The following is a 14,341-nucleotide window of genomic DNA, read 5'->3' as shown; positions in this document are numbered from 1 at the left end:
CTTGATCTAAAAGGGGGGGGGGGGGGGGGGGGGTTATTGTGGCAATACCCAGTACCCTTAAAGGTTCACTTACCTAACCCTATTCTTGTAGTACAATGTCCACCTTATACATTGATGAAGTAATATTCACCCTATAGTGCTATAGCTTATAGTACAAAGGTGATGTAGTCCTGCTGACAAGAAATGTCTTCATTGTGCTGCTGTAAGGACTTCCGAATGTAAAAGACATGTCAATAGGATATCTTTACTCCATTGACCCCATGCATGCACTGGTGTAAGAGCGACATGTTGTGGTGAAAAAATTCCAATACAGCTTGCTAAATATTAACCGCCATATGAATATTAGACTACGACCAATAACAAAACAACGTCTTTCCATGTGCAAAAAAAAAAAATAAATATATATATATATATATCCTTGAAGTATTGGACAATGTGTTTTTATACTGTAGAATCCCATATGATCTCTCTTTAGATTGCTGTATTGGTAGAAAAATGTAGTTTCCAACTTGATACTGCAACTGATGCAATGCTGCCCCTCAGCGGTAGTTTTCAGATCAACCTGTCATCTGTCTCTGTGCAGCACGCTGCGTTCCGCATGTACTGCGCTTAGATAATCAACACCACGCTGCAAATTTCCATTGTAAATCACCTATTAAATTTTCCTCTGCTAATTCCTAAATGTTGCGTGCGGGCTTTAACTTAATCAATGCCAACGATAGAGAGAGTGATGAACTCAGGGTTGTACTTGAAATTACATTTTAAAAACAATATCGCAGTTTGATGTGCACCAGACGTGATCTGCACGTAGTCTATTTGGAAAAACTTTTTTTTAACTATTTGATTTGTGGTTATAACCTCCAGCCAGGATATATTCGGTCGTCACCTTCACAGCCCCCTGCTATCTAGGTATGAAGACACCATTAGCTCGTGAGTACATCGCGTTTCTTCCCAGATTTTCACTGGTTTGACACGCTCTCTAGCATCTGCTTGACACTCAACACATACCTCGAGTGTCCTAAAGCATTCCAGCCGGCTGTTATAATAATAGCTGTAAGCAAGACTTGCAGTAATGAAAAGGGGCCGTGCCGGTACCCCTATTGGATCAAACCAGGTTTTTTTTTTTCTTGCTTTGGCGCACGAGGGGAGGAGAGAGAATGAATATCAAAAATAAACCGCGTACGCTAGAGAAGCCCAAGACTGTATAAATACCCGCGCAAGAACATTCTTCGCTTACACAGTGAGCTGGATGATGAGTATTTCTTACAAGACTCTTTCTATGAACTCTCGAGACTTAGCCTAATTTGAATTCTTATTTAATCAATATTGATATTGTTCTTTTAATTTTCACTGGATTATGTTCATCTTAGTTTTAAAACAGAGCTAGCTATCAGTCATTCCAGTGCCGTTTTCTAATTTTTCAACACAGTTTTGGATATTTCTGTATTCACCATTAAAATGGTATCCACAGTGGTTTGTTATATGTTTTTCTTAGTAAATCTTATGTCTCAGTTAGCCACGAGCGAACTAAACGAGGAAGATGAGACAGTGCCAGTAAGCCTTACATTCAGAAAAGGTGTTTTTTGGAGCAATGAAGAGAGACAGCGTTTTAAGATCAATGCATTTGGTCAACTTTTTCTGCTTGACCTGACGCAGGACAGCAGGTTCGTGTCTCCATCATTACACGTCCAGCGCATTAATGCAAAAAACCTCGCAGCCGTTCTGGACGCCTCCAGGAGCGGAGGTGTCTTCAGGGACGTGACCCCGTCCGGAGACAGCGGCGAGGACCTCAGAGACTGTTTCTACAAAGGAACGGTCAACTCCGACGAGGACTCGGTAGTTGCTGTCAGTTTATGTCACGGCATCCAGGGTACTTTCATAACGCAAGGGGACGAGTACTTCATTCAGCCTAAAGCAAGTGCCAAGACCACCGGCAAACCTTTCCCGCAGGTGCACGTCGTTAAAAGGCGAGCGTTTTCCAGCAGCTGTCACAGAGCGTCAAATATGGTCTTTGATCAAGAGAAAGTTGACAGCTTTGTGAAAACGAGCAACCTGAACTCTAGTGAAGACGGAAAAGTGCGACGCGCGAAAAGATTCGTCTCATCTGCGAGATACATCGAGACCCTGATAGTCGCTGACGCTTCTATGACACGTTTCTATGGAGACGAGATAAAGGTGAGCCAAGCGCGCCTTTAGAGAAGTCGCAAATTTCCGAGGTTTATTTTGAAATGCATGCGCAATTGTTAATACTACATTTGCTCCTTTAGGTGCACCTACTTTTTTGTTATCTAACTGATACTGAAACGTGTAGCCTATGTACAACTGAGCTACTGACCGACCTTTATTCATTTACTGAAGACTTTTCACCACTCATCCGAGGGGCTTCGACTGACCACCTGGTGAAACAACTTAACAGTATTAACTGAATTTAATTTTCATATTTAATTGTATTTAGTTTACAAGCCTATATTTCGCAGTCATACCCATACGAACAACTGACTGCAATATCTACATGGAATATTTGTATAAAACGTTAGGTGAGGTACCTAAATAGATAATAATTCGTCTCACAAAGACCTATCAAGTCTTTTCAATAAGTTTTCCAGGTAACATTCAATATACCATCTCTGAGCACGCAAGGAAAGTGTGCGTAAACACGTAAAATTGATTTTACCAAGGAGGGCATTTTAGGTCAATATACTGAGGTGTTGTAGGGAGCAAGGATCTTATATCGAAAACGGCACGCAGGACTTTGTTTTGGAAAGTCAAAGCGTCGGTGATTTCTTTCTTCCCGCGGTCGCTTGCAGCGGGGTTTCTCTCATGGAGATAGAAAGATCGGGTTGGAGCTGGATGGAGTTACAAAACGCTTTGAACGAAATCTGTCAGTCCATTCCACCTACATTATATAGTCCGGTTTTAAAACTATGCGAAGCTTTACGTAAATAGAAATATGCTAACAAAAATCAATCTTTCTGGATATGAATTGCTTATTGAATTATGTGAATGAAAAAAAAAATCACTTCTACCCTTTAAGATCTGTACAGAATTAAACATTAAAAGTTGGGAATATGTGTTTATCCCTTTAACTGAAGTGTTGCTAGCTATATGACTATTCAAAACAGCTGTCATATGGGCTGTTTCAAATTATCAAGGATTTCAGGACAAAACTGTCATTCAGGGACAAATTTCCATTCTAGGCGTTTTTATTTCCATGTAAAACTGCAGCTGTATTCACAAGTCGAAGTTAATGTATCAAGTTTTTAATAAAGGCTAAAACGAATTAGCCCTTAATGATCAGTCTATGATTTAGACATGAAAAGTAACATAAATCAGGGAAACCACTAAAAGCTTGTGGTTTGAGGGCGACCGTGGGGTTGGTTATACAGAGTGTAACAAAATATGAAACTTGTCTGTGAATCAGTATGAGAGAAAATAAAATACAGAGGAGGGCGAAAATGACATCCAGGAGTTGTTTGCGACCCTTTTTATTGATAGAATGAAGAACAAATGTTTAAATGTCTTGGTCCCATAAGCCTTCAGATTTGGGCCACCACTTTATTCTCTCCCCCCAAAATGCAAGTTTAATGAAGAAAATACTCACGCAGGAGCTGTCTTTGCTGGTCCTACTATGATATTTGTGACAGCTGCATTATTTTAATGAATATGTTGAACGTGGAACCTAAAATATTGGTTCAGTCAGACAATCATCTAGTTTTAATGCCAAAAATACATCATGTTTTTGGAACTGTATATCCAGGGTTTGAAATTTGTTTACGCAGTGTATCTGCAGACCATTTTTGTTTGATTACAACATTTCTGTTCTCTATTTTTTCTTTCTACAGCATTACCTCCTGACCGTGATGTCCATGGCAGCACAGATCTATGTTCATCCTAGCCTGAAAAATGCTGTTAGTCTGGTGGTAGTGAAGATGGTGGTTGTAGAGGATGAGGAGGTGGGACCTGAGCTTTCAAGCAACGGTGGCGTTGCCCTGCGCAACTTCTGCAGGTGGCAACAACTTTTCAACCCTGGCAGTCAGAGGCATCCTGAACACTATGACACTGCCATCCTGTTTACTAGAGAGGTGAGAGACTTTTTAGAACAAAGGAATCAAATTTAAGTGAAATTCATGTGAGTGACCCATGTTCAAATTATCAAATGTGTTTTGGGTTTAAAATTATGGCACAACTGGACTTTTTTTTTATAGATTTACTTTTAATACTAGAAATATGTAGGTCATTTAATTAATTTTTCCATCAGGAAAGATGGCGACTTTTTCTCCCCAACATTTCCAGTCCACACACATTTTACAAATGTAATTACCTTCAGCTTTTGATTAACTCACTTGGCTACCACTTTTCCAAAACAAGACATAATTTCATTGAGTCAGTGACAGGGTCATGATCACAATGCTCAGCAGGGAACCCCTGTCCAATCTTGGAGACAACAAGCAAGAGCTTGTAGCTCTGCCAAAAACCAGAGGGTTAGCACTGGATAAAATAGTTGTAGGAGAAACAAAAATGTAGCTGGACATCCAGCTGAGAGCAACACAACAGAACGAAGAGAGATCTCAGTCCTGCTGAGGCTAGATGGAGAAACAGGTGGTTTTTATTTAGCGGAGGAGGTCTGGGTGTCTCTGGTCGTCTCACATGGCTTCCACTGAGACGTCTTCCCCAGTCAAGGTTATCCCTGTCTGGACAGGGAAGTGCTGGGCAGGCCTTTTGGTCTACACAGTGCTGTGTGGTCCAGCTATCTCATAGTTAATTTTCCCCCTCTGGCTTTTTTCTAGTATGCAGTCTGCCATGTATTTGCTTCATTTTACGATGGAAACACTGACAAATATGTTTTGCTGGCAAGAGCCTGCTTGGGGAAAAAAGGGCTGTCTGGAACTAATGGAGCGATGTCTGGATATCAGTGTCTCAGATGTGTCCCCCTCTCCTCTACTCTCACATCTCTCTGGCTCATTTGCCCACTTGTCTCTCTCTCTTTTTTTGACCTCAGGATATTTGCGGATATAAGGATTGTGACACTCTGGGTGTAGCTGACATTGGCACTATGTGTGACCCCAAAAGAAGCTGCTCAGTCATAGAGGACAACGGCCTTCAGGCAGCTTTCACCGTGTCCCACGAAGTCGGTATGTTCACACACATGACCAGACTCCATGTCTGTAGTTAGACATCTCAGCCTTACCGACTGTCTGGACAAGAGCATGTGTTCCAGACTGAGTCATTAATTAATGTAAGCCAGCTGTTTTCAGCAGCTAAAATATTCGGAGAACTTTGTGTTACCATTACTCCCATCGATCGATCACAATTTTGAATCAAATTCATCACATGATCTGAAGACTAAATTCAAATGAATCACAATTAATTTCATATCAGTATTTAATTGCAAAATGATGAATCACATGTCAATATTTGATGAGAAAAGGACCATTAAATAATCAAATAGACTTACGTTGACTGTCTGAGGTACAGTTCTTCTCCATTGAATAAGCACCAAGTTGCAGTAGCAGCAGTAGTAATGACACCCTCTGGAAAGGCAAAAAGCACAATGAGCAACAGTGATCAATGAAAGATAGTCATATGTGGAAAAATTATTACACTCTACAGGTGAAGTGCATCTTTCTATTTTCCTCTTTTTTCAGGCCATGTACTCAGCATGCCACATGATGATTCCAAAATCTGTGAGAAGTTGTTTGGGCATCTCAACGGGCATCATATGATGGCTCCTTTCTTCGTTCACCTCAACAAAACTCTTCCCTGGTCCCCATGTAGTGCATTCTACATCACCGAGTTCTTTGACAATGGCCACGGTATGATCCTTCTCTGCCTGTCAGGATGCTGTTTTAATAATTTATTATTTTTTTAAAGTTACAGTATATTTGAGTGAAAAAGAACTCCCTGAAATGCAGTACCATTTGATTTGCTCCTGTCTTTCTGAGTGTATTTTTTATTAACAGCTGGTTTTCTCTCGGTTAACATTAGGTTTTCAGTTTTTGTTTGGTTTTGGCCTTAGAGCATAATGGTGCATATTTCCTAGAGACTCTGAGAGTTTTGAGATATTTTGCTACAATTGTATATCTGTCATTCAAAAGTTAATGGAAACATGGCACAGAGAGTCTACAGTATAATTTTCATCTTAATGTGCGGCGAAAAATCTCTATAATGTAGATGCCTGTGTTTTATGAATTTACTTTCTTTCAGTGTTTTGCACGTTTCTTGTTTAAATGCCACTTCTGTCTTAACTTACTCCCTGACCACTAATAATGGGCTGGTGGGACCACACTCTGTTATTTTGCTGAGAGTGTCAAAACTAACAGTCTTTGCAGAGTAAGCTCACTCTCACTCCATCTACTGATGTATGGTACGAATATACAGTATACACTACGGTTCAGAAGTTTGGGATCAGTAAGATCCCTCATTTCTGATGTCCCCTGTGCTCACCAAGGCTGCATTTATTACATCAAAATGAGTCAAAACAGTAACACTGTGAAATATTATTACAGTTTAAAATAACTTTTCCATTTCAATTCATATAAAAATGTCATTTATTCTTGTCTGGTCTGTATTTTCAGCAAGCGTTACTATAGTCTTCACCATGACAGTCTTTCAGATCAATTTTTCTGGATTGAATGGAAAGTCAAAAAGAACAGCATTTATTTTTAATATAAATCTTTCCATCAAGACTGTCCATTAGAGATACCTAATATTAACTATGATTCAAATACAACAGGACAATTCACAATAAAGATGAACTCAGATAAGAAAAAGTGACAACTCCAGAAATATGGAAGACATATTTTCTCCAGTTGATTTATTTCCGTCGATATCTCAGTCTACACACTTTCGTTCCCGCTCTTCCACTGACTCATCTTCAATGACTCAAACATTCTAGGTTTAACAACTTTTCCCTCACAGAGACAGTACAGTACGTGTAGCCAAGCACATGCTGTCTTTACCTACAGGTACTGTAGACTATGAACTGATATGGCTTCAAGGCTGTTATTTTCCATTGTTGTCATACCTGTATCCGTTTCACCAAATGCCTTCCATTACTAAGCATTCATAACATTCATTTAGGTCTGTAAAGCTGTATTGGAACCTTTCCAAATTCTTAATATTAATATGTTAAGGTATCCTCAATACTTTAAGCCTAATGAGATGTGGTCAATCTCAGAAAAACAAAAAGGGAGTCAATAAGTCTGCATAAGTGTTTCAAGGCATTATACTGTCTCCATATCTTTATCCATGTGGATAAAACTATGTTTAGGAAGAACATTTCTTACACTTAAATTATACTTTCTTTTGTTACAGATAAAAACTATTTTTTTATAGCTGAGTATGAGGCTGCACGATAATAGGTTACATAATGGATATCTCCAGATGGGAGACTTATTAAGTCTTACGCACATTTGGGATGAGAAGAGGTACAGTGAGATCTCTCAGCAATGAAAATAGTCCCCTCAAGCTAATGTGCACACCTGTTTTAGACTTGCTGTATGTAAGAGATTGTTTTAGCTGAAGTAAACACTTGGTCAATAGCAACAGGCTTAAGGAAAACACTCCAAACCACCTTAAAAGCATAATATAATTTAAGTTTATATACATGTATTTGGGAGAAGCTTTTATCCAAAGCAACTTATCTTGTATTAAAGGTACATATTTTATCAGTAAATGCTTTCCCTGGTAATCGAACCCGTGAACTTGGAACTGTTTAAGCTACAGGAAGACCATCTTCAAGTTGAATTGGAAGCAAATAAGCTAAATAAAACCCTGCATGTGCAACCCTCAGGTGACTGTTTGCTGGATCCACCTGTGAAGAGCATCCCTTTACCTACCGAGCTCCCCGGCCGTATGTTTGGTCTGGACCGCCAGTGCCAGCAAGCTTTCGGGGATGAATATACCCACTGTCCCAATGCTCCTGAAGATCAGGCATGTGCACAGCTGTGGTGTCGTGAGGAAGGCAAGATCCAGTGCACGACCAGGAATGGAAGCCTTCCCTGGGCTGAGGGTACTCCATGCGGGGAGGACAGGAGATGTCGTGAGGGTTCATGTGTGTCGAGTGCACTGGAGGAGGCGGGAGAAGAGAAGGTATGCATGCCCAGGAGGATGTGTGTATGTGAGTCATCCGGTTTACCTGTCAGCACGTATGCATCTAAAACACCCATGTACAGATTAACAGGCACCACTTTTAACAAATATCTAACACAGCAGGCGACGCCTTGCACATGGCCTCTTTGTGCGTCGCCCTCCTCTTCCTTTTAAAAATTGTAAACAGTTGTGCATACTGTCTCAGTGATCTCTTCTGTCTCTCTCAGATTATTCACAACTTTTACGTATTTCCATTCCTTTGACTTTTCACCATAGTGTTTACATGTTTGAAGAAGTCTTAGAGGGCTTAGAGCCAGACAGTTCTTTTTTTTACCTTCAGAAAAAACTTGTTCGTCCTCTTGGATCCCAACCAGCTGAGCAGCTTAAAATAATCAGTCTACTTTAAATTCAGCTTCTAAATGCCAGAGAGAGTGAGAGGAAAAGAGAGAGAGTTTATATAGAGGGAACCTCAATTATTTTTGAGCCTTCCATTAAAGATGCATTTGCAATGTATTCAGCAAAGCCTCTTAAAAAGTGTGATTATATTTGGTGCAGTGTGTTAAAAAAAAACAAGCTTGTGATCCCAGACGGCCTGGCTGTTAGAAAGCATCCCTCAGCCAACTCATAAAAAACCCTGACAGAAATGCAGTGTGGTATGCTCACATTCCGTCAGCACTACGCTTACTGGAAGTGATGTTTAGGAGCGCTTTGCAAGGCAAAAGTGACAGTAAAGACATTTATAATGTTACAAAAGGTTTCTTTTTCAAATTAATGCTATTCTTTTAAAAACTTTCCACACAGTTTCCACAAAAATATTAGCTTGTTTTCAACAATGATAATAATAAGAAATGATTCTTGATTGGCAAATCAGCATACTGGAATGATTTCTGAAGATCATTTCACACTGCTAATAAATTCTGCTTTACCATCACAGGAATAAATTAAATTTTCAAGTGTATTGAAAGATACTAAATTACTAAATTGTAATAATATTTAGTAATTTTATTGTATTTTTACTGTATTGTTTATACAAGGTGCTGTACATTACCAGGAAATGTATATCTAACTGCCTCTATTTGTGTTCTAGGTGCCAGTCAATGGTGGCTGGGGAGAGTGGGGCCCTTGGGGGCCGTGTTCACGTACATGTGGTGGGGGTGTGGAATTTTCTCGCCGTGAGTGCACTGCTCCAGTGCCACAGAATGGGGGCTCATACTGTGTGGGACAGAGGGTCAAATACCAGTCCTGCAATACTCAGACATGCCCAGAGGACCATGGTAACATTTTATAAATAAACCTCCATACACACACTTGGTGGCATAGGTCACATTATTGAGGCCTAGAGAATGAGTGAGGGGAGTGAATGGGGTCAAGAGCTTGAAGGACTATGCATTTGTTACAATTACAGTATTCTAAGTGGTGCACCAGTGACCATTTTTATAATCCACAGGACAAAGCTTCAGAGAGGAGCAGTGTGAGAAGTATAACACTGAACGTTACTTGGACATTCAAGGAAACATTAAGCAATGGATCCCTAAATATTCCGGTGTCTCTCCACGAGACCGCTGCAAACTCATCTGCCGAGCCAAAGGGAGCAATGAATTCAAAGTTTTTGAAGCTAAGGTGCACATCCGTTGAAAATGTTTTCTAATCTGATCAGCAATAATAACATAATAAATAAGAAATTTTAGTCTCTTCTGTGTATCTGCCTGCTCTAAAGCTTTACTAAGACGTCAGATGATCTCTTTCTTAGACTTCCCTCTTGCCACAGCCCCATTGATATCTTTACACTCCCACTAAACTCTCATGCATGAAATATTTTCCCTGTTGTAAAATGTGAAACCTGAGCACCCTAACCCCACAGTCCAGCTGCTTGCTTAAGCTCTTGAGTGCACCTCTGTAACTGATATTTCAGATACAGCTGAAATGTACTTGGTTTTGCGTCATCCGCACAGAGTTTGTGCTATTCCGCTTTATGTGGAATAGCCATTATGTTAGAACAGAATACACTTGAGCACTTAGGCTGCCACTGCAATGAAAGTGTTTTGTTTATGGTTCTCTGTCTATTCTAATGCTGATGTTTCATATGTGCTGTGCAGGTCGTGGATGGCACCACCTGTGGGCCAGACACCACATCTATCTGTGTTCAGGGCCAGTGCATCAAAGCTGGTTGTGACCAGGTGATAGGCTCCAATGAAAAGCTGGATAAGTGCGGTATCTGCGGAGGTGACGGTACAAACTGTAGGAAAATAAGTGGCTCATTAAACAAAGCTACGTAAGTATAGATTGTAAGCATTATTAATACCATTTAAAATGATGGAACACACTGGGAAAGGTGTGAGCTACTGATATAACTGAATCTATACATAACGATATTATAATCTACAGTATGAAAAATGGATATTCGAGGGAGATTACCAATGGAACCATAATTAAATTATTCTCTTTTCATAAATTTTCTTTAAGTGAGCTTTAAAAGACAGCTAAGGTAGTCTAAATGTAAAAAAGGGTAAATGATCATGTACAAATGAAGTATCTAATATAATATCTATAAATGTAAAAATTCAGAGCTCTAGAAGCTCTTTTCACAACGATACCATAGAGGAACCATTGTTCTGTGAACAGTTCTTAAAAGAACGATTTTTGTCTTAAGGTGTGGTCACAGTAGTAAAATTGCAATGAAATTTTGCAAACAAAAAAGTCCAATGTCTATAGAGGGTTATGCCCGCTGAGTGGCACCATTAGTGTTCAGCTTGAATGCAGTGAAACAAAATGCAGATTCTACAGAATATATTGAAACAACCAAAATATCCATTGGGGTTCTCATCACTTTTGACATAATGTAATTTTTGCCTGGTGCTGGGTGATATGACAGTACATAACAATGATCATCAATTTTTGGATCTAGCTATATTGCATTTATAGTGTTGTCCAGCAGATCAAGTATGCTATGTACTGTACATGGACCACTAGTTCTCTGAGTCCAACTGCCTTTAATTTAATCAGTAATTAAGTTTTACTCCCGTTTTCACAGTTTTACTAGTGCCAGCCAAGTTACAAGATGTTTTGCCACTCAGTCTGGTTGAGTGGTCATATAAGGTCATGAAAGTGACATCAATGCATACCCTCTATTGTCAGAAACACAGACATGTATGAAGCACCTTTCACACACAAGTCACTTTCAAAATAAGCAAGTTTTTATTGGTCGAAGCAGCAAATTCATGTGACCAACTTGAAAATGAGTAAACCCTGCAAGGGGAAGTTTTTCACCCTCACCCATAAAACTTCTGATAGAACAGAATACTATTGGAATAGTAACCTATTCTATTAGAAGGTGGACCACACCTTCAGAGTAAAGAACCATGGAAAATTCTGCAATGGAAAGACTCCATGGATGTTAAAGATATTTCATGTAACCAGAGATGCTAAAAAAGAATCTGTTAATTTAAAGTGTGTATTGTCCAATGATGACCAATATTGTACCGCTATTCATATGATACACTGTTTATGCCTATCTCCACAGTATTGGCTACACTGATATTGTTACCATCCCTGCTGGGGCAACTAATATAGACATAAAACAGCGCAGCCATCGAGGCATCGCACACGATGGTAACTACCTGGCGGTAAAGATGGAACACGGAACCTACATCCTGAATGGGAATTTCTCAGTGTCTATGGCAGAGCAGGACATCCCAGTGCCTGGCGCCATGCTTCGATACAGCGGCTCTTCCACCACCTTGGAGCGCCTCCTCAGCTTTTACAGTCTTCGGGAGCCCATCACAATCCAGCTGCTGTCCACCGCTGGGGACAACTCACCCCCTAGAATCAAGTATACTTTCTTTTTGCCGAGGGATGTGCCTTTTAGCAAGCCTGACACAGAGAGCAGGATTTCGCCACATGTCATCTTGCCCTTTGGGGGAGCTGACTGGGTCCTGGGTGAGTGGTCTGAGTGTTCCAAGAGCTGTGGTGCTGGATGGTCCAGGAGAAGCGTGGAGTGTAGAGATGGGGATGGATCCTTGTCTCACCTCTGTGATGCCGACCTGAGACCGGCAGACATCCGGCCCTGTGGGGATCTGCCCTGTCCCATGTGGCAAATGGGGCCATGGTCAGCCTGTTCACGGACTTGCGGAGTCGGACAGCGGCACCGCACTGTAGTCTGCATGGACTACACGGGCAAGGTTCTAGAGCATGAAAAGTGCAACCCAGACAAAAGGCCAGAGGTAGCTATAGCAGAATGTTTTTATCAGGACTGCTAAATCTGACATTATGTGCAGTAGTAGAGAATGAGAAGGTGGTGAGATCCATAGTGATTGAGAAAAAGCTTCAGAAACAAACTAAGAAGCTCTTGGGTATAGAGCATTAGATTGGAGATTGCTTGTCAAGCATAACCAGGACATTTGATATGAGTTATTATCTATACCATGGTTTAATCTAATTCTGTCTTTTAACCACAAAGGTAACCTCCCACGGAGATCTACCTCAGTCAATACAAGCTTCATAATGTTCACAGTTTAGAGAGGAGTCCGTTGGAAACCATTTGCACAAACCTGCTGAAATGAGTCCAAATTAAGGTACCTAAAGGTGGTCACATTAATGATTCAAGTCAGATGATCCATCTTTTTAGAACTGTCCACAACGGACTGCATTTTAGTATCTTTATACATGCTAGACTAATTGATTTCACACATTTATTTTAATTGCCAGCTTATGTTTTGTAGCATTTAGTCTGTTTCTTATAAATATTTACTCCTTTTAATACTGGTATCACCCTCAAAGGCTTTCAGATTTTTCATATTGCAACACTGGAGGAAACAGTATTTGGAAGTACAGTCCTTTACTGGTCTCACAATAGCTGTATGTACATAACATACACCGATAAAAGCTGAATAGATACAGATATGCTAATTTTACCTTTAAAATGTTGCCTGGTTATGACTGTTGATTTGGATGAATGATTTTAGTTTGTAATGTAGAATCAAAGTGGAATTGCCTTCTCTCACACACTGTTGGTTTTTCTGTACATATATAAAGCCTTGAGGCAACAAGCTATCCCCGTTTAAGAGCAACCGTGTAAAGACTACAAAGTGTGCCTTTAATTAATTAATTTCTCTATTGGCATCCACTGGTGCACATTACTTAAAAGGGATCATTTAAAATAACCGATACTGGCATATGTGAGTATACAGGAGAAAGTAATTTATTGTTAAATGTTCATTTAGAAGTGGATAATTACTGTATATTATTGGACACACATGTGCCCTCAAGATAATTACAATGATTACTAAGACACAAAAAGAGAAAATACATTTCCTGTGAAAGACACATTGAGATTGCATGCATCTTTGCAATCTATATTCTGTTAATTTGTCCTTACTCTTCCAAGCTTTAGTTGACACTGTATAAATGCATTTAAAAATCTATCACCCACACACATTATAAGAAAGAAGAGAAAAACAAACCTAAATGTCGTTAATGAATATTATTTTATTTAATAGGACAACTATAGGCTTATTGTTCTGAAATTTTCCCTTTAGCCGTACGATCACTGATTTTTGTTGCCAGAGCCATTTCACATATGCTAAAATTACATTTAATTGGATACTTGCAAATTTTCTAGGCCTTTAATGTAACTGAAAAAAACCTGTAAAAATTTCAAATATGAGAGAAAAGATTTGCATTCCATCTGAGTCAAAAGTATGCAAGTTTTGAAATGGTGCATATTTGAAACTAAAGCATTCTATCCCTTCAATGAAGGTCTGCACAATGCTATTGTTATAGCTTCCTTTTACAAGCTATTTATTTTTCTACCTTCAACACCTAATGTTTTTTTCTTGATGCTGTTGTCTGTCTTATAAATGATTTATGTAAGAATTTAAATCAATTTAATGTGTCTACAATAATAAAATTCTTCTTGATTCATTTGTAAGGCCTCCATGTCAACACATTGTTAACCAATAGCTACATTGTTACCTTGTGTACAAATGAATTAATAAAACTCAATGAACAACTGTGTATAAAGAACAAATAGATGAAAAGTTGTAAATTCAGACTTAACAAAATACTGGGAACTAAGATCATTTTGCAAGATGCAAATGTAGTTAAATAAGGACTCCTATAGACTTTTGTGCATATATCCTTATAGATTTTGTGAGGAGAAAGGTAAGTTTCCTACATTCAATCAAATCCTTTTTTTTTCTTTTTCTTTTCTTTTTTTAAAGAATACATTAGTTACTACAATGTCACATGTAAG

The 14,341-nt window shown here is 39.3% G+C and overlaps 1 protein-coding gene across 1 annotated transcript; it reads left to right on the top strand.

Moving 5' to 3' along the window:
* Nucleotides 1-1,208: 1,208 nt before the first annotated feature.
* adamts8a (ADAM metallopeptidase with thrombospondin type 1 motif, 8a) lies at nucleotides 1,209-14,010 on the top strand. The gene is made up of 9 exons (XM_026211597.1): nucleotides 1,209-2,175; nucleotides 3,843-4,082; nucleotides 5,000-5,132; nucleotides 5,646-5,813; nucleotides 7,793-8,091; nucleotides 9,179-9,365; nucleotides 9,539-9,711; nucleotides 10,188-10,363; nucleotides 11,612-14,010. Exons 1-9 carry the CDS (start codon nucleotides 1,459-1,461, stop codon nucleotides 12,345-12,347), a joined length of 2,829 nt encoding a protein of 942 aa, XP_026067382.1. The 5' UTR covers nucleotides 1,209-1,458; the 3' UTR covers nucleotides 12,348-14,010.
* Nucleotides 14,011-14,341: the final 331 nt, after the last annotated feature.

The sequence above is a fragment of the Carassius auratus genome, chromosome 30 (assembly GCF_003368295.1).
Source record: "Carassius auratus strain Wakin chromosome 30, ASM336829v1, whole genome shotgun sequence".
NCBI lineage: Eukaryota > Metazoa > Chordata > Actinopteri > Cypriniformes > Cyprinidae > Carassius > Carassius auratus.
The sequence above is the reverse complement of the archived record's forward strand: the minus strand, read 5'-3'. Positions and strand labels throughout refer to the sequence as shown.